This window comes from Rhineura floridana, chromosome 9 (genome assembly GCF_030035675.1).
Source record: "Rhineura floridana isolate rRhiFlo1 chromosome 9, rRhiFlo1.hap2, whole genome shotgun sequence".
Classification (NCBI taxonomy): domain Eukaryota; kingdom Metazoa; phylum Chordata; class Lepidosauria; order Squamata; family Rhineuridae; genus Rhineura; species Rhineura floridana.
Genome location: NC_084488.1, coordinates 41560971 through 41584230, shown reverse-complemented (window position 1 = coordinate 41584230; position 23260 = coordinate 41560971). Strand labels below are relative to the sequence as shown.

General features: G+C 40.8%; 1 protein-coding gene across 11 annotated transcripts in view; it reads left to right on the top strand.

Moving 5' to 3' along the window:
* WWC2 (WW and C2 domain containing 2) overlaps positions 1 to 23260 on the top strand; it is a 216478-nt gene that overhangs the window by 108439 nt on the left and 84779 nt on the right. For 6 of the 11 annotated variants that reach the window (XR_009757799.1, XM_061583908.1, XM_061583907.1 and 3 more), the window contains 6 exons: positions 5998 to 6201; positions 7836 to 7912; positions 9209 to 9288; positions 20818 to 20947; positions 21286 to 21432; positions 23017 to 23090. Coding sequence is in view for 10 of the 11 variants with exons in the window: in XM_061583908.1 (XP_061439892.1) it covers positions 5998 to 6201; positions 7836 to 7912; positions 9209 to 9288; positions 20818 to 20947; positions 21286 to 21432; positions 23017 to 23090 (712 nt within the window). In the remaining variant the exon portion in view is untranslated. Of the gene's footprint in view, positions 1 to 3303; positions 3404 to 5997; positions 6222 to 7835; positions 7913 to 9208; positions 9289 to 20817; positions 20948 to 21285; positions 21433 to 23016; positions 23091 to 23260 lie in introns of those variants that run through there. The other 5 variants (XM_061583913.1, XM_061583914.1, XM_061583911.1 and 2 more) reach the window with 4 other exon arrangements.

Below are 23260 nucleotides of genomic sequence, written 5' to 3'. Positions count from 1 at the left end.
GCCAGAAGCTTAGAAGAGCAAATGGGCCCAAAGGTTTAAGTTTTTTCTCGCTCACCACGAATTGACAACCTAGCCTGAAATTACTTGCTATTCTCCACTATTGGAGAACAAAATACAAAATGTTCATGATCCCCAGGAACACCATATGCCTTACACAAAATTACAGTTAACTCAAAGAATAGGTATCAATTCCATGGTATGACATTTCCATTAAGCCAGACAGAGTCGAGAGAAATACTCTTTGACATGGAATTACAATTGCACTGAAATTTATCCAGGTAGATTGCAGCATCTTATCTGGTTGCGTGAACAAGAACTTAACGTCTGCATGCAGAAAGTCCTCTGAGAAAATGAGTTTTTATTGGGCATAAATGTTTATGGATCTTATTTATGGGCCCATATTTAACTGGTGGTCTGAAAATTATTTTTACTGCGAAATATGGTATTTTGCTATCATCCTTACTTAGTAAGTTCCAGGTAACAACAGCAGTTGCAAAACAGCATATCCACACTAACCTCTTACTGCCCTGTTCCTGAAGGAAAACCTGAATTATGTCTGACCTATTCTGATTGATCTTATTTGAGGAAAGCAAGGTTACAGCAAATGTTCTGCAGATGCTCACAGTGTGGTATATCCAGCTTTGCCTTCACTACCTTGAAAGGAAGGATGACTTTTTTATTTAATGCAAGCAGGACCGGCTCTCATCCTGCTGCTTCGTGGATGTAAAAGTACATTAGCCTGCTGTTAGGACTAGATGGCCCGTGAAACCTCCAGCAGGCTGAAATTCACCCATGTAGCCTTAATTTATATACCTGTTTGCCACCTGTCAGACAGTCTTTTATGCTGTTTCTTGTAAGAAAGCCATCCTTAGTAAACACATGATTTGGAAATCATTAATCTAAAGGATCTTCATTTTTCCTAAAACTGACATACTTCAGGGATGATATTACCAGCTTTTCAGGACTCAGGTGATCTCACTTGATTTGTTTTCTTCATATTGTAAATATTGCAAATATTGTAGCAATATGAAGTTTCTCAGAGAGGCAAAAATAAATAAAATTGCTTGATTTGTGAGGCTGTGTTAAATACACATACCCTGTATTGAAACAGCTTTGTTCTTGTCCTACAGCGACAAGGACAGAAGTGCTGTGGGCCACATTTTAGGACTCTGCAGGCTACTCCAGTAGTTTGGGCCACACATTGAGCAATCCTGACTTAAATTCACTGAGCAATTACCTGAAATGTGTTCGCAGATATGGCTTTTCTCTCTTGTGAGATTATTTACCACTACGACTAGTGCTGCTTTTTTAAAGTACAACCACAATTATTACATCCATCCTCAAAGCCCAACAGAACTGCCTTTATCCTGTTTGATTATAGACTAATTATGAAATCCCATTAGATGCTTTTGTGTTTGTTTTCATGAGTGCTTCCTCTCAAAAATCAAAAACAAATACTTGTTGCTTTTGCATAGATTGGTGTGTTTTCAAAGATTCACACGAAATCAAAAGAAAAGGGCCCTTTCTGATAGGACCAGAATTTCTCCAAACTTTAGGGGTTTTAAATCTCCATCTCATGATGTCCAAGGGAATGACTTAACTCTCAGAGTTACGAGCCAGAAGCGAGGAACTATGCTGCTATCCATAAGGATGCTTTCTCCCTTTGTGAAGTTTAAACCCTTCCCCTCTTGCTTGTTCTTCTGGTGTGTGTGTGTTCTCTCTCTCTTTTTCCTCCCTCCTCTCTCTCTTTAAGCTAGAAATGCCAAGTCCCCAAAGCCCCAGATCTTTACTCTCAGGGGAGGATTCTGGGCAATAAGGGGCGGCACATCAGAAGGTGGAGCCTTTTTGGCTAAGGTGGATTCTAGTGATACCTGGTAGAGACAGGGAGGGTGGGGGTAGACCCTGGCAGTGCCTGGTGGCTCAAGGGTGGAGCCTAAGGGACATGGGAACTAACAGCAAAAACACTCATTTAGCAAATCAGAATAATAATAAAATAATAATAAATAATAATAATAAATCAGAAAAAAGCTTTCCTCTGGGTCCTCACCCTTTTATTATTTTATTTTGAGAAAAACACTAAAACTCTTTACCTGACAGGCTTTTGGGGTTGCCAGATCTAAGGGTCTGGCCTGACATTTTATGGTTTGAACTGCTGCCTCAGGAAGGATCTCTAAATGAAGGAGTAAATCTCACAAGTGTGGAGCCAGAAGCCATGGAAGAAGAGCAGGAAGCTCTTTTTCATCCTCAGGCTTCACCACAGGGTTTAACCCACCATTATCTCTTTTCCAATATATTATTCCAATTTTGATATCTTTCTGTAGTAGTGATAGAGAAGTAGATGCCAATAAAGGCATAATATTGATTACACCTCCTTTTCCATAAGATGTTCAAGGCCCAGTACATGGATTTCTCTCTCCCCAATTTATCTACACAAGTAGGCAGGATAGACTGAGAGACAGCAACTGGCTCAAAGTTACCCAGTGAGTTGTTACAGCTCAATAGGGATCTGAAGCTGGGTTTCCCCAGTCCTTGTCTGACACTCTACACCACAGTGGCTCTCAATATTTTTGAAAAAGTGGAAAAGAAAGCAATAATCCTGCCTAATTATGAATTAACAAGACATTTGCCTTTAAAAAAAAAGTGCTGCCAAACTCTGTCCCTCCTCGAATACTCATCAAACCTAAAACATTCTTATACCACTTTAACAGTCGTGGCTTCCCCCAAAGCACTCTGGGAACTGTAGTTGTTAAATTGTTAGGAGAACCCTCAAAGAGCTACAATTCCCAGCATGGTAACAAACAACAGTTTCCATGATTCCTTGGGAGAAGTGGCATAAAAGTGCTTTAAATGTATGCTGTGGATGTGACCTTGAGCACCCAACCTTCATCTTTTGAGATTGTGTAAAGAGCTCTACAGTCTCATGAAGCTTTTTGGGAAAGTTTACAAATATAAATGAGAATCTGGATCAGACCTTGGGAAAGGGGGTTAACTCTTCCCATCCATTCTCTGTTTTCTGGGTGAAAATTGCCTCCCCCTACTGCCGAAAGCTGCTATTTGTTCTGGTAGAAAAATCGTATATGTGGGGTTCCCTCCACCAAATAAAGCACATGGTACTATGGGAGAGGGAGATACAATTTTCATTGGGAAAGGGGCACAAGAGGGAGAGGTTTAAAATCTCCTGCTGCTGTGTTGTGGTCTCAGTCCTGATTAGTAGCTCTGGATTAGCTGCTATCTGAAGAAGTATAAAGAGACCAGGGAGCTTTTCACATATCTCCATTGTCATGTCTGGGATCTGAACTTCAAAACACCTGGAAGCTGTATGTGCAGTGTACCCCTATGTGTAGTGGGGGCAGTGCACTGATTTTTCTGTCTGTGTGCTAAACTTCACTCTAGAGCACAACAGGTATCAGTATAAAAATGGGCCTTTCTGCTTTATATAAATGTTATTTGTAAGGACAGGAGCATCCCACTGAGCAAATTAGAAATCAACAGTAAATAAAGTTGACATCCCTTAATTTTCTTCTATGTACTTGTGTATAACAGGTACTATCTATCTCTAGTTTTGTTCTGAGCATATTTGGCAAATAATGTTCCATAAAAATGTGCATACATAAAATGTATTTGAGTTTAAGGGGATGCATGGGAGGCATTCTTATTCCCTTTTCTTAAAAGTTACTTCCTCATTTTTCACTTGCCTCTTGAATTCACATCAAAACATAGCAGTAGAAAGATTAAATGTGTAGGACTATTATTAGCAATTGATATCACTAGGGACCTTCCTGTCCTGTAGCGAAGCTAACCAAACATACGTTTAAAGTCTCTGTTGTGGTGCATTGGAGTTACTATTTGCTCTGGATAATTTAAGTAGGCAAAAGTAGTGAAAAGTGACTTAGTGAGGCATATGTAACTAATGTTAGAGTGAGGAGAAGCACTTAAACCTAAATCAGTACCTCAGATTAATGTTTTCCAGGAGAGCTTTGAAGATGTAAAATACTATGTAAAGGCTATATGCCATAGCACCTTTCATCAATTCAAATTGAACTCATTGACCTGAACCCTTTTAAAAAACTTGAATCTTTCTCTGAAATGCCCAAGAGTTTAAACATTCTTTTCTGTCTCTTATATAAAAGAACAGCAGGGTTGGAAGAGTCTGTTGAAACTTTGTGTTGTGCTTACAATGATACACCAGCATAATAGAAATGTGTGTGTGTGTGTTTGTGCAGCACGTGGGTGTCTCAGGTTCACTTGAATCAGTTTGTCATTTTTTGATAGTGTTCATTTTTAATCTGACAGTGTGGAATGTTTATCCTACAGTTTTAACTTTGCAATGATGTACAGTATATGTTAACATGTTAACTATGACCTTTAAAACAGCAGCTTTCCAATTTAGGCTTGCTAGTTGTCTTTGCTATGCTATATCCATGCAGGGATGGGCAAGGGAGACTGTGCTGCCTCTTCCATCTGTTTTCAATTAAAAGAGCAGTTATTGGAAGCACATGGGATGCAGAGACCTCCCATCATAACCTGCTGTACTCATACTTTACCAAAAGAAATATAGTTGCTAGATTTCCTGTGGTGTGGTTCCTCCCATGTTTGTCTCCATTCCCCTTGTCCTCCCCTACCCCTTGGCTTGAGCAACAGCTACAGCATATGCTGTTATCATTGTGGTGGGGAACCACGTTGAATCAGTGCACATCTGCCCTCACACAGATATGACTCTAAATCTGATAGTGCTCGTGGAAGCAGGGCTGGCGCCAAAGGACGGCGAGGTTGGGCCCTGGCTGAGGGCCGCACGGCCCACAGTGGCCCCTGAAGGGGCCCTTGTTAGGGTGGGGGAGTAGCGCTCCCCTGCCATGGATTGCAGGGAGCTTCCAAGCCACCCGCCCGTTCAGTCGCTCCACTTACCTCTCTGTCCTGTCTTCTGCTGCTGCGTGCACAGGGCTGCTATCAACCAAGATGGTGGCGGAGAGTTCTTTAAGGGGCTGATGCACCTACTGCCATCTTGGTTGATGGCAGGCATGTGCACGGCCGTGCGTGTAGCATACCGTGCATGCGTGCAGCACCAGGGCGCAGGAGAGAGGTAGGTGCAAGAGGCAGGAGCCGCATGACCAGGACAGGCTGGTACCCAACAGCCCAGTCATGGATGACTGTGTGCGTGCGTGTGTGCATGCGTGTGCTGGGGCCCAGGGCAGGCTGGTCCCCAAGGGCCCTGGCATGCCTGGTGCCAGCCCTGCATGGAACACACACAATGATATACTTCTCAGTGCACTAACAGAGCTGAAGCATGTATTTTCCACCTCTGCTATGCAGTGGTACCTAATTCTTCACCTAGGTCTTTTTCTTTGGTGGGGGTGGCATTTGAATAGGTGAACCTAAGAAAACAAATGGGGAACAAGAGAAGTGATATTTTCCAATAATCAAAAAGTTGGGTTATGAAATTGCAGAAAAAACAGAGGAAAGTGCTAGTTAAATGCTAGTTACAGCCCTTGTAGTTTTGTAATATATACAGTTTAACTTGTACTAGTTAAAAGTATTTGAAAAATATGTAGCATAACAAATACATTGCATGTGAAAAATGCTTTTTCTCAGAAACATTTGTAAATCCTATGATACTGTAGAAGTCTCACTTATAGCATGTTTGATACCTAAATATCTGTGAGACAAAAATGTTAGTGTATTCAGTGTTAATCCTACTCAGAATAGACCCATTGAAAGAATAAACCTAATTTAGTCATGTCTGTTATTTTCATTGGGTTTACTCTTAGTAGTACTGACACTAGATACAAGCCTATGTGTGTATTACATGTATCTGGGGAAGGGTGGGGAGGTAATGCAGAGGTTCAAGATGTGACTGAATAAAGATGCCACTTAAAACTAGCAAGATAATAGAACAAAGTTTTTAAAACAAGTTCTTGGACATTGTCACTACTTGAACGTTGTTAAACTTAGCCACTTTTATTTGACTGAATGAAAGCTTTTACAACTGTATTTCTCCAGAAACCACACAAATAGAAGATCCAAGAAAACAATGGAGGCAAGAACAAGAGAAAATGCTAAAAGATTATCTTACAGTAGCACAAGATGCACTCAGCACTCAAAAAGAACTGTACCATGTGAAAGAACAGAGACTAGCGCTTGCTTTGGATGAATATGTGCGATTAAATGATGCTTACAAGGAGAAGTCAAGCTCTCATATGAGCTGTATGTATCTTAGAAATATGGTATTTGCATTATTATTATCACTGTATCTTTATTCATTGCTATATGTCAAAAAATGGTCTCATGGCGACTTACAGCAAAAATATAAAACAAGTACAAAATACAAAATTACATTTAAAAAAAATAAAAAATATTAAAAGTGATCCTATATTAAATCTCTCAAACACCTTTTTCTCAACTCTCCCAACCCCATAGCATCAACAAGGTCATTATAAAATATCCAATCACTAGATATCCGCACCAGCCAGGAAAATTAACAGTCAAGTGCATGGGGGGGGAGGCATGTATTTGCCTGATGCTTAGCAAATGATGCCTGGCAGACCTCATTGGGGAGATCATTCTATAAACAGGGGCTACTAATGAAAAGGCACTTTATCTCTTGTAGCCACCCTCTACACTTCTGCCAGAAGGGGGCATAAAGAGGAAGGCCTCTGTTGATGACCTCAGGGTCCGGGTAGGCTCATATTGGAAAAGGTGTTTCATGAGATGTTGGGGTTCCAAGTCGTGTAAGCATTGTTTGGTGTGCTACGCTCTACTGGTACCTTACCATGAGCAACCAGTGCTTACAGCAGGGTTAGAGAACCTGTGGTCCTCCAGATGTTATTGGAGTCTAATTCCCATCAGCCCCAGTCAGCAGGGCCAGTGGTTGGGGAATATGGCAGTTGTAATCCAGCAACATCTGGGGGCCCTGACTTTACAGGATGGAAAGCAGTATTATCACTAAATGAAAATGGTGTTGGAGGGATTGGTAGAAAAGCAGTTGGAGGAGGGGAAACAATGAAACAAATGGATGGGAAACAGTTTCAAACTATGGGCTAGGGATGGATGGATCTGTCCATTTTGACTCCTCTCTCATGTTTCCAATAAATTCATCATGTTTCCATGAGTTTGCATTTTTTTTTTTAAAAAGTTACCACAAAAATACATATGCATAGGTACATTTTTGTGTGCATTCCTCCTAATATACATGTTTTGTATGAAATTCTGCTTAGTATGTATTTTGCAAGCAATGTTCCCTAATATAGTGATTTTTTTCTAAACATATTTTGGATGGAGAACTACATTGAAAAATTCAGAGAAATGCAAATTCAGAAGGATATTGGTGTTTCATTTCACATCCTCATTCAGGAAGTGCAAATTAGGAAGGATTGCATTGAAATGTAAACCAAACAAATGCTTCTTCCATCCCTATTATGGGTTGTGTCAAGATGAATTTTAATCTTGGGCAAGATAAAATCTTCAAAAGTGAGATTGGAGCTCAGGGAAAAAACAATTGCTCACTCATTTATGTAACTTTCATGCATGCATCTTCCAATAATATCCCAGTGCTATCCAAATAATAAAAAGAAAACATATTTTGAACATTTGTTGTTCTCTTGCTGCAGCTTTGACTGTATAGTGGTAAAGCAGGTGTGGGGTACTGTTGGCTCTTCGGATGTTGCTGAACTTCAGCTCCCATCAGCCCCACCAAGTATGGTCAGTGGCCAGAGATGGTGGGAGTTGTAGTTCAGCGAAGGTTCCCCACATTTGCAGTAAAGGGATGGATTGAAATAATGAACCATTTCTTAACTGGTTAAATATCTTTTCCCTCTCTTTTTTTTAATTTTTGTAATAAGTATTCTCAAGCTCCTCTTCCAGCACTAAGTATGACCCTGATATTCTGAAGGCAGAAATCTCCACTACAAGATTAAGGGTAAGAATGCTTAATTGGAGAGTTATGGGGAAATGTGCATCATCTGTGGTGTTGTCCCATTTAGACATTTCCCACCCAGGCGCTGAAATCCCCAAGTATCTATATGAAATATTTGTTGGCAGCGTTAGCAGTGTGAACACATGAACTTTTTTGGTAGACATTGGAAATTCTAATAATATGAAAAGTAGTACTTAATTTAAGGTTTTTTGTGCTTGTTGATGGTTTATAGAGGTGTACATAATACAGTTTTTGAATTGCAGTGCATATTGTAGCATGTATAGTTTAAACTTCAAGATGGGAACTTCCTGGTTTCTCAGTTAGTGTCGTGGATTCTGGTAAACTGCCACCATTCTCACACACATACCTCCCCCCCCCAAAAAAAACCCCAGCCTTTGGGAATCCTCCCCTGCTCACTCTCATGTGCTCTCTCTCTCTCTCTCTGTCTCGCTATGTCAGTAGGTGCTATCTCTCTTGAATAAGAACAGGTGGCATGCATAAACATCCAATGACAAATTAACTTTAGCAAGTAAATGTGAATTTCAAGTTTAATTACTATAATGAGGCTATCCAAATAAAGAGGTGTCTTAATCTGGCATGTCTGTTATATTAGTTGCTTGTTCATGAACATCAAGAGGAAGATAGAATTCCTTTATGTTCAACAAATACTAACAAGGGCTTATTTATATGTGATAGCAAGGCTGATACTGTTGAAACCAGCTATGTCTGCTAGCAGAATCTCTTGAACAGTGACACACATCATGCTGTACTCTTTTTTTGGAGCAGTCGGTCCTTTTATGTTCACACCCAATTTGTAAGCATTAGCATATCCAAGAGTGGAAATTGCCTGTTACTGCTGTGGAAACTAATTGATTTATATAGTATGTCAAAACTAAGAAGGATTAACAATTCTAGAGATAGGATACAACATTCAGGCATTTCTCTCTCACTCACTCACTCACGTGTGTGTGTGTGTGTGTGTGTAAGGCAACCCCCAATGGTACAGTGTACATGTGACTGTAGCAGCTGATGCCATAACTAATCAAGAATGAAAGTTTGGAAAAATAATTAACATATAAAAGTGCTAATTATTCTAAGGGGCCTATAAAGCCATCGAGTTTAACCTCCTGCTCAATGCAGGAAGCCAAATTACAGCATACCCAACAGGTGGCTGTCCAGCTGCCTCTTAAATGCCTTCAGTGTTGGAGAGCCCACCACCTTCCTAGGTAATTGGTTCCATATAGAAATGTGCTCCATTGTCTTAAAAGAACATCTAAATATTTTATTTTTGCATACAAGGTTAAAAAGCTGAAGAGAGAACTCTTGCAGATGAAGCAAGAATTACTGTATAAGGAGCAAGGCTATGAAACATTGCAACAGTGAGTATAAGAAAATGATTGAAATTGACTTAAATAATTCAGTCTGCTGGTTAGGACCAAATCAGATAGAATTATTGCATCTGTTTACAGAGAAAACCTTTGGAATTAGAAAACAGCTGAGAAAAATCTACTACCTACCGGCTATGGGAAAAATCTAGCCACTCTTAAAATGTTTTTGTTTTTTAAAAATTAGACTTCCAGAAAGTAATGGGGAGATGCAAAGCTGTTTTGAGGGATTAGAAAGCATAACTGAATGATTCCATCTGCCACTTGTATGATGGAGGACAGCAAAGAAGAAGAAGCAAAGAGAGAAGAAGAGCAGTGGTTCATTCTCCTGCTGTGTTGTGATTAGACTTTTACTGCATCTTTAGCTGTCATGGTGAAAGACATGCTATAATGAAGAGGTTCAAACACAAGAAAGCTGGAGGTCGAAATAAGTCCCAAATTAGAGAGATCCTATGATTTTTTTTTACTTCAGAAATTTTCACATTCCCAAATGCAAATACATGCTGTGGCTCATGTTGAGTAGTGTTGATGGGCATAGTACAAATATTTACTTGGTGACTACTCCAGGGTTGAAATGGAAGAGGCAGTAATCTAAACTGGCTAGGTGGCAGAATAATAATGATAACAAATAATGGATACTATATTTATAGGAACGTAGGAAGCTGCCTTATATTGAATCACATTGTTGGTCCATCCAGATCAATATTGTTCAAACTGACTGGCACTCCAGGGTTGGAGATGGGGGAAATTGAGCCCTACTTGGAGTTGCTGGGGACTGAACTTGAGACCTTCTGCATGGAACATAGATGATCTACCACTGAGCTTCATCCCTTTCCCAAAAGACTTAGAATTAGAACTCATATCACACCCCTAAATGCACTTTCTTGGAATTAAGTTGAACCAATTCCTAATAACTACATTTGTAACTGCAACCAAAGAGGCTGAGAATTCACAGTCTGTTTATTGCTGAACTGGTGAGAAGCCTTTACAACTAGTTGAGAAGTTAGATCTTTTTGTGATTATGCACATGGAATAGTCAGGGTGCGGAAAGACAAACCACATTTCAACCATATGTTGACAGATTGTGACGTCAAATAGAATTATAGTTCATAGACAATTCACAGTAGCAGTCCTTTAAATTTAAATAAAAGTTGTTGGGAGGGAATGAACAGGTACATCTTTAACCATGGTTTAGCTTTCACTTAAAGCATTCTTTTTGAAATATCTGAAACTTTAAGACTTCAGCTACTATCCCAAGATTAAAGCATAGCCAAACATGCTGGTTGTATTACGTTAATGTAACAATGAAGTATTGTTTTAAAGCAACTTGCTCACAAGCAATTTTGATAGGAATCTAAAGCATGTTTGGGAAACTTTCAGCAGCATACCACAAACAAACAATGAACATTTGTTGTAAAAATTAAGGCAGACACTTCTGGGGTTCAAAATATCTTGTATTCTGGAGAGCCTTTTTACTTATTTCTGCCATGTGTATATATGATAGAACAGTTGCAGGTTAAGATGTGAGACATCATACTCTGCAGCAGCAGGAATACAGTGTGCACCAAGACCTTGCATTCATGTCACTTTTTGTGTGCGGTTACTCTAGCTGGGTGAAGGTAGCAGAAGTCAAATGTGATTAGGGAGTATATGTTCTCTGTTCATACATGTTTAAGTAGGATCCTGATATCGTCTTTGGCAAACTATAGTTTAGTGTTATAACTCTTAAATGGTAGCTTTAATAATGATTTTTAAAAGATATTTTTATTGTGTTTATCACTTTATGCAAATGCTTTGAGGGTGTTCTTAGTGAATAATGAGGAGATAAATACCTCTGGAAAGTATGCACCATAGCTAAAGATAAATTCTTAAAAATATTTGCCTAGCACAGGAGTCACCAAGCATTTTGGACCAGTGGGCACATTTTGAATTTTGAGGAAGTGCTTTGGGTGCTAGTCACAAAATGGCTGCTGTTGGGGAATAAAATAACACAAAATTAGACAATACAGGCATTGTTGTCCTCCTCCAACCTCGTGCTTACCCTGGGAAGTCAACTATGTCCTGTTTGTGCAGATCATAAAATATTGATTTCACATTCACGCACAATGATGCTGTGACTGCCTAATAACAACTGAGAACATTTTCAAGTACCAGGAAAAATATACAAGCTGATCTGTCTCTCTCTCTCTCTCTCTCTCTCTCTCTCTCTCTCTCTCTCTCTCTCTCTCTCTCTCTCTCTCTCTCTCTCTCTCTCTCGATAGACAGACAGACAGACAGACAGACAGACTAGACAGACAGACAGACACGGAATTATGATTAACAAAACAAAGGTTTTTATTGTTCTACCATGACATTTCAGCTTCCGCCTTCATCAGCTGCTAACATACAAATGCTGTTACCAAGGTGGCAGTTATAGAGCTTTGAGGATGGAAGGCTCAGAGGGGCTTCCTTTGCAGAAGCTAGGTAATGTTTGTACTGTCCTCCAGGTTAAGGCCATGTGGCGCCAATGTGTTCAGAGAGTATATCCAAACGTTCTCCCTCTTAGTCAATGCTGCTGGATCGGTTGGCATCTCTATAACTGTTACAGAAGAGTCCAACAGGCTGTGGCCCTCAGTGCTGAAATGTTTTGCAATTGATTGCTCCACTTCTTTTGTTAAGATTGCCAATTTGTGGTTTCTGAAGTGTGTGCGTAGGTCAGTTGTAATTTTTCATATGTATTGGCTATGACATCCTGGTCTTTTGCATTTGATGACATAAATTATATTGCAGAACCTGCAGGTAATGTTCTGTTTGATGTAATATGTTCTGCCTGTCCTAGTGCTTGTAAAAGTAGCTGTCTCCCTGAGATACACACAGGTGATACAACATTTGGAGTGACAAGCACGAGACCCAGGATTGCTGATAGGTGGCTTAAGCGCAGCACTAACAGTCTGCTTAAATTAGGAGGATGGCAAAATGCTACAACAGGAGGCTTGTTGATGGTTCTAGCAAGGTGTTCAGAGTTTGCTAGCAATGGGTAGCTCTCCTTGATTGCTCGAAGATAGTTAGGAGATGCTGGATGGAAATCTACCACAAATGGAATCCTTTGTTCTTTGACACCTCATTATGATGGCAGAGGTTTTCTCTGGACAGAATGGAGGCTCGGTAGATGTTGCAATTAATAATATGTATCTCTCCCTCTCTCACACAGACCATACATAAAGGCCACACATGCGTACATCCCCTTGCCTCACCACACACTTCAGATACATCACTCCCTAGTAGTGGACAGCATGGTGGGCTGCCACTGCTTATGTGACCTCCAATCAGTCGCATCACCACTGCTTTACTGGGAGGCAGAGTGGGATGAGTGAGGTGGTGGTGAAATTGGTGTGGTGCAAATGCCCTGGCAGGAGTACCAGATTGGCTCCACTGATACATTTGCACCTCACTGCTACCTCACCCCTCCCCCTCTGACCAACTAGAGGCCAGGGGAGCATCAGTGCCTAACACATCATCTGCTACTGTCTCTCCCTTCTCTCTACCCAAATGCATCTCTCTCAGTCACACACACACAGAAGGCCTTCATGAGGTAAAGCAATTATGGGGTGCCCGTTGCCACACGTCTAGTGGGCAACAAGCAAGCAAACAGGATGGGCCACTAGTTGAGTGGGGAAGCCATCTTGGCTGTTTCTCCCTTAAAAAAAAATCTTCCAAACAACCAGAATGCAAGGGGTGGGCCCTTGCAGATCCAGCAATTGCTCTCCACTCTTCTGCTATTTATAATACATTCATTCATTCATTCATTCATTTATTGCAGGGCACCAGGGAATAAGGTTGCAAGGTCTCTGGTTTTCACCTGGAGACTCTGGATTTTGGGGGTCCTCTCTGGGTCTTCGGGTGAGTCACCCCAATCCTCAGACTCTCAGTTTTCATCTAAAAAAAAGGTGGTCTTGTCCCAGAGGTATACATCAAAACATCAGCTGCTCCCCTGCAATTTCTGTTAAATGAGCTCGTATCTGGCTGCTCTAACCCCACCCTTTCAAGTTTGTAGCTAATAAGTGAAGCCAGGGTTGTGATTGACAAGGGATTTGTTGACCTCCAAGCAATAGCTAGAACCCATTGCAAGGCCAGAAAACTGTTGTCTTTTCTCAGTAAATTTATAGCTTTCAGTAGTAGTAAATGTCCCTTTCTCTCTGTCCAGGTGATGTAGAACAAAAAATCACAGCAGGATCTTAATAGGCAATTGCTAACTGTAAATAATTTCAGTCATGATTATAATAAAAGGGTACAAGCAGGGTTTTTTAGATTACTTGCAAAAATAGCATATTATACATTTTATCTCTCAAATAATTTTGAACAGAAATTTAAAAGAAGTGTACATGTAGCTTATGATGCCATTACTATGTGTTATACCTTTCTAATTATGAGGAGTCCAACAAGTTTAAAATTTCCTGGGCTGCTGAAGTTTATTTGTCTAATTTATAGCCTGCTTTGGAAACCTTCCCAATATGATGCTTTAATCTTATACTCGCTTTTCTGGGAGCAAAGCTGCAATGCTAATCCCACACACCGGGAGTAAACTCCATTGAATTCAATTGGACTCGTTGAGTAGCCGTGATTAGGATTGTGCTGTAAATTGATGGGACTTTTGAGTGAACATAGCAAAGGATTATGTTTGCGTTGTAACTTTCTCTCCTCCACCAATCCTATTTTTAAAGCAATTAAGCTGTGCTTACTTAGTGTCACTGCTTTTATTTTGTAGGGAAAAATACTCATTACATTTAAAAAAAATGTTCTGCAATGACCAACTCGTTTTGACAATAAACTATTATATGGGGTATATGCCTTTTTACACCTCACGCCCAACTCTTACATTGAAATCGCCCAGGTGGATAATTTTATCCTCCTTAGGTATCTCTGATAAGATGGTGTCCAGCTGGGTATAAAAATTTTCCTTGATGTCATCATCAGCATCTAATGTTGGTGCATAAGCACTTAGAGTAGTTGCCTGCTGGTTTTTGGCGAGTTTTAATCAGAGAGTTGAGAGTTGTTCATTAATGCCAGTAGGAACTCCTGACAAGAGCTTCACAAGATCATTTTTAATAGCAAAGCCTACTCCATGTATTCGTCGTTCTTGTTCAGGCAGTCCTTTCCAGAAGAAGGTGTAACCTCCTTTTTCTTCCTTCAGTTGTCCCTCTCCTGCTCTTTGAGTTTCTTGGAGTGGTGCTATGTCAATATTAAAACGTCTCAACTCCCTCGCGATGATGGCAGTCCTGCGTTCAGGATGTTCACTGTATTGTCCAGCAATGTCCGTATATTCCATGTTCCAAAGTTCATTTGTCTTTTGCGACCACTAAGTAGTGACCCCACTGGACTCAGTGATCCAGTCAGGGAGAGAGATGAGGCAGAGTATGTTTAGGGCACCTTTTCTAGCCCCCTCCCCATACGGGGTGAGCAGAGTGGATCCTGAATAGGACTGCTCAGTTGTGGATATAGCTGCTGAACTACTCAACTGCCTCGTTCCTTGAGCCAGGACGACTAAGTTTGTATCCACCGCCCATGTGCCGGTCCATGACTAGGGGCTTCCGGATTTCACAGTCCTGCCCCCATTGCCATTCACTGATTGCCATGGGGCTTTTGTTTTGTTTTGGTTGGAAGACACCTGTGCGTGAATTTGTTTTATGTGGGGAGATCGGTGCATGACGATCAACACACAATCTTGACAGAAAAAGGCTTTGATCCAATGGCATGGATACCACGATGACTGGAAGTCTTTTATCTGCTGCAGCCTTCATCCGCCTTCACAGCCGTTGTAACATACACATTGTTATCCTCTGCCTGTTCTGCTGTTATCTTGGATTGTTCTTTGTCTGGTTCCTCTCCTTTGACCTTATCGCCATGGGTGACCCTACATGACTCCCGACTGCATCACTCATAGGGTTCATTGGAACATGCAAGCCCACTCACCACTACAAGGTGACAATCCAGCGAGGGGATCACAGGGACTACAGTAGATGTGGATGGGGCATTAAGACTGCTACAGAGGTGAGCAACTTTACCCTCAAAGTGCCTTGCAAACAATTCACAGTGGACCTCTGAAGGGTTTGAAAACTCCATTTCCTGGAGATGATGTCAACAGACCCCTGACAATACGGAAAAGCTCCACTGGACGGCTACTTGAGGATTTGATAGAGGCAGAGAAGTGGGCCTTCTTCGTCACCCTGATCGCTACACAGTAGACAGGGTTATGATGTTTTACTTGTGCCTGATTAGCCTCACAGCATGTCTTTCGCCACTTGTGCTCTAGCCATCATCCAGCCTGTTTCATTGCCCTTAGCTCACTGGTGTACCAAGGTGCAAACCGGGCTCCACAATGCCGAAGAGGGTGATTGAGGGCAACTGTGTCAAAAGCCCAATGTGCCATGCTGTTCCACAGCATGACAAGGACTTCAACAGGGTCACCTGCTCTATCTACTGGGAACTCCCCCAGGGCATTCAGGAATCCAGTGGGTTCCATTAGTTTCTGGGGGTGGACCATCTTAATCTGTCCACCACACAATAGATCCACACTGTAGAGCCATACAATACATTTAAACCACATCCAACTCATATTTGAAGCTCATATTTGACTTCCCCCAAAGAATCGTGGGAAGTGTAGGTTCCCCCTCACAGTTATAGTTCCCACCATCCTTAACAAACTGCAGCTCCCATGATTCTGTTGTGGGATTCATGTGTTTCAAATGTGTGTTGAATGTGCTTTAAATGAATGGTGTGGATCTGCCCTAGTTGTGCTGTGCGTTCATTAGTGATTGAAAAGAACAATTTAAAATTATACTTTTTAAAACAGGGGAAGGATTGTAGCTCAGTGGTAGGACACATGCTTTGCGTGCAAAGGTCCAAAATTCAATTTCTGGAAAGACTATTGCCTGTAATCCTGGAGAGCCAATACTAGTCCATGTCATCAGTACTGAGCTAGATGGAGCAAATGGCCTGTGTCGGTATAAGGTAGATTTCTTTGTTTCTAAAAGAGGAAAGAGACCCAAGGGCCACAGTGACTCTGAAATTTCTTTGTGTTTAACTTACAACATTTATATACTGCTTTATTTTAAAAAATCCCAAAGCAGTTTACAGAGGAAATTAAAACAATAAAATTACTGGCAAAAACAGTTAAAGACACGTATTTAAAAATATTCAAAATAATAAAACCAAGAATGAGTTAAAAACAGATAAAACACACAATAGCTTCTACATGCCTGTATAGGCTTGCCTAAACAAAAATGTTTTTAGTGTTGCGCTGTGTGTAATTGTATTGCTTAATTTCGTTTAAAAGCAGCACCACAGCCAGCAGAGAGTAACAGCAGATGTTGAAATGTGAGTGTGCCAGCGTGTCCGTGCCTTTAAGAAAGCAGGCTTTTACCCTGCATCAGCATCACTGAGACTTGAGACTTAGTAAAATAAGAAAAGCTACTTTATTTATAGAAATACATTGCAGATAGAAAAGGCATATCTAGGTCTAACTGACTAGCTAAGTTGGAGGCGTAACACCCAGGTGCGGGAGTTAGCCCCATGGCTTGGAGAGAACAGAGACAAAGGGATGTCTCCTCTCTCCTGAACAGCCAGAGAACAAAGGAATGGAAAGGGTGGAAGGAGGAGGTGCAGGTAAGCTTCCCTAAAGACATAATAGTCTAGCGACAGAAGGAAGTCAGTCAGAGCATCACAGGTAAAAGGTAAACAGGCCTATCCATCTGGAGGACCATAGCTCTATCTCCCTTCTGGAGCACAAACAAAAGAACAAAACAGGAGTTGCTCTTGCCCCACTTCCAACATTTAGCAGGTGCCAAAAACAGTACAATGAAGGTGCCTGCCTAATGTAAATAGGCAGGGAGTTCCAAAGAATAGGTGCTGCCATGCTAAAGGATCACTTTCTTATAAGAGCAGAAAAGCAAGTACCATGCGGCACCTGTAACATGGAAAGCACACCTTGAACTTGGCCTGGTAACAAATTGGCAACCAGTACAGATTTCAGAGCAGAGGTATTATGTTCTGATAGGGTTTCACTTGTGTCAGCAATCATGCCATAGCATTCTGCATTAACGTAGCCCCCAGGTCAGGTTGTGCTGCATGCTGATTTCTGTGATCTTGGCTGACTGGCTGCCAGGATTTTTTTAGTTTTGGTTAGGAACCCTGACTGATTGTGGGATGCTGATTTTTCTGCCTTACTCACAGGAATCTTCTTGTGGTTGGTATGGTATTGTATTTATGAAATCATCACTGCCTTTTTCTGTTTATATTTCATTTACCTTTGACCTCACCCCCTCATATCCATAGAAGCAACAACAGTGGTTCCATGTGGACAGCTCAATCCCTTAAACCCACTGATGATGTACCTTGTTGCTTGCATGATTTATGATGGTTTGTTTCTTGCCCAGTAGTGGTAAAAGAGAATTCACATACTGGGAAGTGTGACTGCAATTGCTGTTGTTTCCTACCTACTGCCTGTGAAGGTAGACCAAACCATGTGTGTTTTCTCTCTGTCAGTTATTACTCACTGGAAATGTGTTGGCTGTCAAAGTGAGTTTATAGCAGCCCAAAGGATAGGCAGTAAAGGATAGAGAGGAAGAGTTAAGAAGTTTCTCCATTGAGTATTGAGTATTTTTCAAACCCCTCTCTGCAGTGAAGGGTCAAGTCTGTAAAGACGTTTGGAGCAGCCATGTTAAAAGACAGGCAGGGCATTCCAGGCAGGGTGACTCTGCTTTGATGTCAGTATCTTTGCAGAGGATATCTCCCTAGACAGGCCTTACCAACAGCACAATCCTAACCATATCTACCGAGAAGTAAGTCCTGTTGAGTTCTATGGAACTTAGGCCCTTAGTAAGTGTGTTTAGAATTGCAGCCTTCATGGGTATCCATCTTTACTCCTGAGCACTCCCATCTAACATCTCCACAACACTAGGCTCACTTTTTCCTACAGCGGCCTTCTGGTGACTGGACTGGCCTGGCCCAAGGGCACTTAAACTTTTCTTTCCAGGAGCAAATAGGCCTGATTTAATGTTCCCTAGCCAGGCTCCCTAAGCTCCCTAAGATTTCTATCTTAATTTCCAATCAGAGGTTTGTTTGTTTGTTTGAGTGGTATGCTGCAAGCAACTGTGGTTGATGCTTAACGTATCATGCTTAATGACATCACTAGGGCTTGCTCCATGACATCATTAGGGCCTGCCTCTGAAATCTCAGGGTTTGGGATGCTTCTGACCTGGCAACCCTACCAGAGAAGGTCTTCTCAGGCACCATGACAGTGATACTTGGTCTAGCACTTCTAACATGCAAAGTGCTTTCAGATCTTTTCTGCATTCATCCCTACAGTCCATTTTGCAGGTGGCCCCTGTTATTTAACACCAGTTGTTTGATAGCTATGGAGCCTAATAGATATATGTAAATAGGTATATAAATTACCTGAATGAGTAAATATGGTTTGTCTGTGATGAGTAGGATACAAGCCTGTAGTTGAGAACAGATTAGACCCCAGATTATTCAGGCGCAATTTCAGCACTAGACCCACTTCATCCTATATAAATATGAATTTTTTCCATTATATGCTATATGCAATAGTACTTTCCCTGGTAGAATCCCATTGACTCAGCTGTGTAAGCAGAACTGCTGTGATGTCTTGGGAAGTTGGGAAAGGTAGAAGTAGAGGAAGAGAATGCAAATTTACTTTTATTCGGGTTTTTAGTTCTGGGCAGCTTTTTAATTTATGAAAAATCATGTACTTTTGAATACAAATGAGCCCAAAGAAGAAGAATCTAAAAAGTGAGCAATGATAGGTTCACCTTTTTTCTCAGATATTATGATATTCAAATTGGACCATAAGCTTTGGGCAAATTACACACACACACATAAAGCTCTGATGCTGCTAACTGATGTTGTTAGATGATCCCCCATTTGTATCTGTGAAAACTGTGCAATGTTGTGCATGTTTAGTGAGAAGTTTCACTGTGTTTGATGGTGCTTACTCAAAGAAAAGCAGTGGAGGTGCCTCAGTAAGGAAGACTATGGCACCACCCTGGAAGAATTCTATGACCCCTCCATCTTCCACATTGCTTTCATTCACTCTCCAACTTGTTTTTATCCATCTTAAATCAGCCAATTTTTGATCAGCCAGCTCTTTTCAATGCCTAGTCAATAGCAAACCATCAATATGGCGAAGTCCCACCCCCTGACTCCAGGGAAGAAACACATGAGGAAACGTGTATTTTAGGATTTTTTGAAGATGGGTAGTCCCTCTGAACTGGCAGTTTTCTCTGTCCACCACCATCTTTTCATCAGTGTATCCAATTAAGATGCTGACATTTACACAGAGGAGCATGTTGAATTGAACAATGGAATGGGGGGGGGGAACCGTGGCTGCCAACAGCCAATTAGAATGTAGTCTGTGAGCATGTACAGTATTGTTTCCTTGCTAGGCAGCATGTTCTCAGTGAGGCAGGCAGGCTTCTTGTTATAGAAGTGGCCCTGGTTAGCAGTGAATGACTTTTGAATAGGGGGGGACAGAAATGGCAGCCACACTTCTCTTCACTGCAGTGGCACCCCCTTTTGTTCCTGGCTTTGGCCTTCCCTGGGACCCTGGGCTCCCCCCCCTTCCTTTTGTTGCTAAAGAAATCATTTGAAAGAAGGAGTGGATGAGGAAATGGTGGTTGCGCCTGCCTTTCTCACCACGAAGCACCTCATGGGGAAAGGGAAGGAGATTTCTTTCTCTTTCCCTGTGAGTAGATCCTCTGGCTTGCTTCTGTGCTGCATGGTGAAAAAGGGCCTCCTTTCTCACCAGGAAGCACAGAAATACATCCCCCCCATTCCCTAGCCTCAGTCTTTCCTCCTCCGTGTGTGTGTGTGAGAGAGAGTGAGTGAGTGAATGAATGAATTAATGATAAGAGAGGTGAGACAGTGTGTCAGGAGTGTGCCAGTTTTTTTTGGGGGGGGGGAGAGAGGCAGTAATGTGTGCCAGTGTCAGGTGTGTGTTCCAGTGTTAAGTATGGCTAGGGATCTGAGGGTGTGTGTGTGAGACAGAGAGTGTACCTGTGTTAAGTGTGGCCAAGTGTATTAACAGTGTGTGATTTAGTGTATGGTCCTGCCCCAACTGACTAAACAGGAACCCATTGCCACTGCAGATAGATCTGTAGAGGGTTGTAACCTTGATTTCCAGGTAACTTGATTGTTCCCCACCCCCATTAGACATTTGTTAAGGATCCCAATAGTGCTGTTGAATTCTTGCAGCAGTATATGTTAGACTTTTCCTTCCATTTTGGAAGCTAAGGGGTGGGTGAATCATGGCAGAGGTAGGGGATGGAGATGAAAGAGAGCTTTGAAGTATATTATTGCTAAAATTAAATATTTTGCAACTCTCTGTTTTGACTGTAGTAGCTATTATGCTATGGGAAACAATATTTTTCAAACTACCCATTCTTTCCCCAATACAATTTCCTTCAGAAAATTGAGAACAATGTTTTTCCCCCCTCTGGAATTACCACCAGTGTCCCTGTTTTACAGAATTGACCAAAAAATGTCTGGAGGCCAGAGTGGATATGAACTAAATGAAGCCAAAGCCATTGTGAATGAACTAAAATGTATCAGAAAGGCTATTAGCTCTGGTGAGAAGGAGAAACAGGATTTAATCCAGGTATTTTGATATGGTGTCTGTCCTGCTATTGTGGTGGTTTTCTTGCATGGTTTTTTGTTTGCTTTGCTTTGCTTTTTTATTGTTATTGCTCATGGTTTCTCACTGTCCTCTTGAAGTAGTAGATTATTTTTGTGATATGTCTGTGGTGGTTTTATTCATGCAAAGACGATCTTGAATTGATTTGACTCCCTAAGTGGATATGATCAGCTCTTGCGGGAACACCTTGCCGTATCTTTTTTTATAGTTTGTCCCTTTCCCTCCAACCAGTGTATTTTTGCTGTGTGTTGGCTTTTATAATAAAACATGATGGTGCATCATTTTTTGCTTTTTTCCCCCAGAGCCTTGCAAAGTTGAGAGGGAGGTTCCTTCTCAGTCAAACTACTGGCAAAGCAGAACCAGATTTGAGATGCAGCCCAGCACACTCTCAACTCTCTCTCTCAAGGCAGACTTTGGACACAGGCTCTCAGACAGACATTTCTGGGGATGTAAGTTTTTCATGCCATTTAAAGGTGGGAAAGGGAGAAAATGGCTGCAGAACATTCTTAAAGGGATTTGAGTTAAATGGTTGGCTGCTGCTGTTACTAGGCATATCACTAGTCAAGATAGCTAGAATATTCCACACCAAAATAGCAGAAGCCAGTATTGCCAAAGGTAGGCTTTTCTGTAGTAGATTTGGAATTCTGAAGGCTAGATGTCAAAGGAAAATTGCTAAAATGGCAGATATGGAGTTTCCTCCTACAATTTTGTTACTGCCTTTTGATTGCCAAGAATCTGTAGGTGGGGGAAAACATCAGAAAATATGATAAACTTTTTCTTATGAGAGAGTGAAATATTTAGAATAAGGCATATATTCTACAAGTACCATCATCCCTTTAAGAATGACTATATTTATGAAGCAAATATATTTTAAATTGTTTTAGTGAAGTAAACTTATTTATTATGTAAACAATTTTAAAAATTAAAATAATGGCATTCACCTGGTCTGCATATCACATTAACACATAGGTAAAATAAACTATGGTTTAATGCAGTGTGCTGGCGCAAGCTGCTGAAACTATAGCTGCTTTGCTCCTCCCTTATTTCTGCTACTGCCAGGATACAAGCCATGGTCTGGGTTATTGTATCATCCAAACCTGGACTTAATGTTTTATTTCTGTTCAAACAAACCATGAGTGGCATGCCAAAGGTTTGCTTGTGGTTTGGAGAGAAACAAACTACCAGCTTAGGTTCAGATGACACAAGCCAGAGCATAGTTTGTTTCCTAGTAGTAGTGCAGGAGTGGGAAAGAGTGAAGCACCCACAATTGCAGCTGTGGTTTATTTTGACATGTGAACTAGGCCAGTAAGCAAAGGGTTTTCTATAAGCTTTCCTTTAAAAATGAAAAGAATGACTTAAATAACCTCATATTTCTTAGATTTAAATGACCACTATTTGTTTTTCTCAAAAAGAGACTGTCAAAATAAACAGGTGGAAAAATAAACTTTATACCTTACTGGTTTCAGAAACTGGTGAGCAAAGATCTCCAAAATCTGTTTTTGTATGTCTGAAACTGACTGATGGAATTATCAATTTAGCAACTGTAAAATCTTTGGGATCTCATTGACCGATATGCCAGCCACAGGTTTTTATATCCATAAATGTTTTCCAAATGCTGGCATATTTCTTTAAGGTAGCATGATGAAAGACTGTGAACGTGATTGTACTAAGAAGCCCAGACTTGAATGTGGTTTTTAGTAATCTCAATTTCATTGAAGTCCTACTTTGAACTTCATTGATCTCCACCAAGGTTCTGAGTTCAAAGTAGCAAGTAACAACTTGGGATGTATTAAATGTTGCTTCAAAGTAGGCCTTAAACAGAATTGTACTAACTTTTAGTGAATTCTATCCAGAGGTGATTTTACAATTGAGAATGTAAATTCTGTTTGAAAAACACTGAGTAATTATGAGTGTTTGTGCTGAAAAAACAGTGGTTACTATTTTGAAATGTGTTTCTACTTTTAGGTAATTAAATTGCTTTCTCTCTTTGTTTTAAATTATTTATGCAGTAAAGCTGGTGGTTCTCTCAACAGGTTGATGTCAGAAATATGTCCAATTTAGCTGAAAAGGTCAGACTGAGCCTTAAGTATGAAGAAGCCAAAAGAAGGTAATGACAGCTTTTCTTTCTTTTTTAAAATGTGAATTTACATATGAGTTTATGAAGCCTTGTAGCCAATCTAATGGTTGCAGTGACATCTACTGGATGTATCTACACGAAACATTGCTTAATGTTCTTATTAGAATCATGTATTTGTATTCTTTCTAAGCTATTTGAAC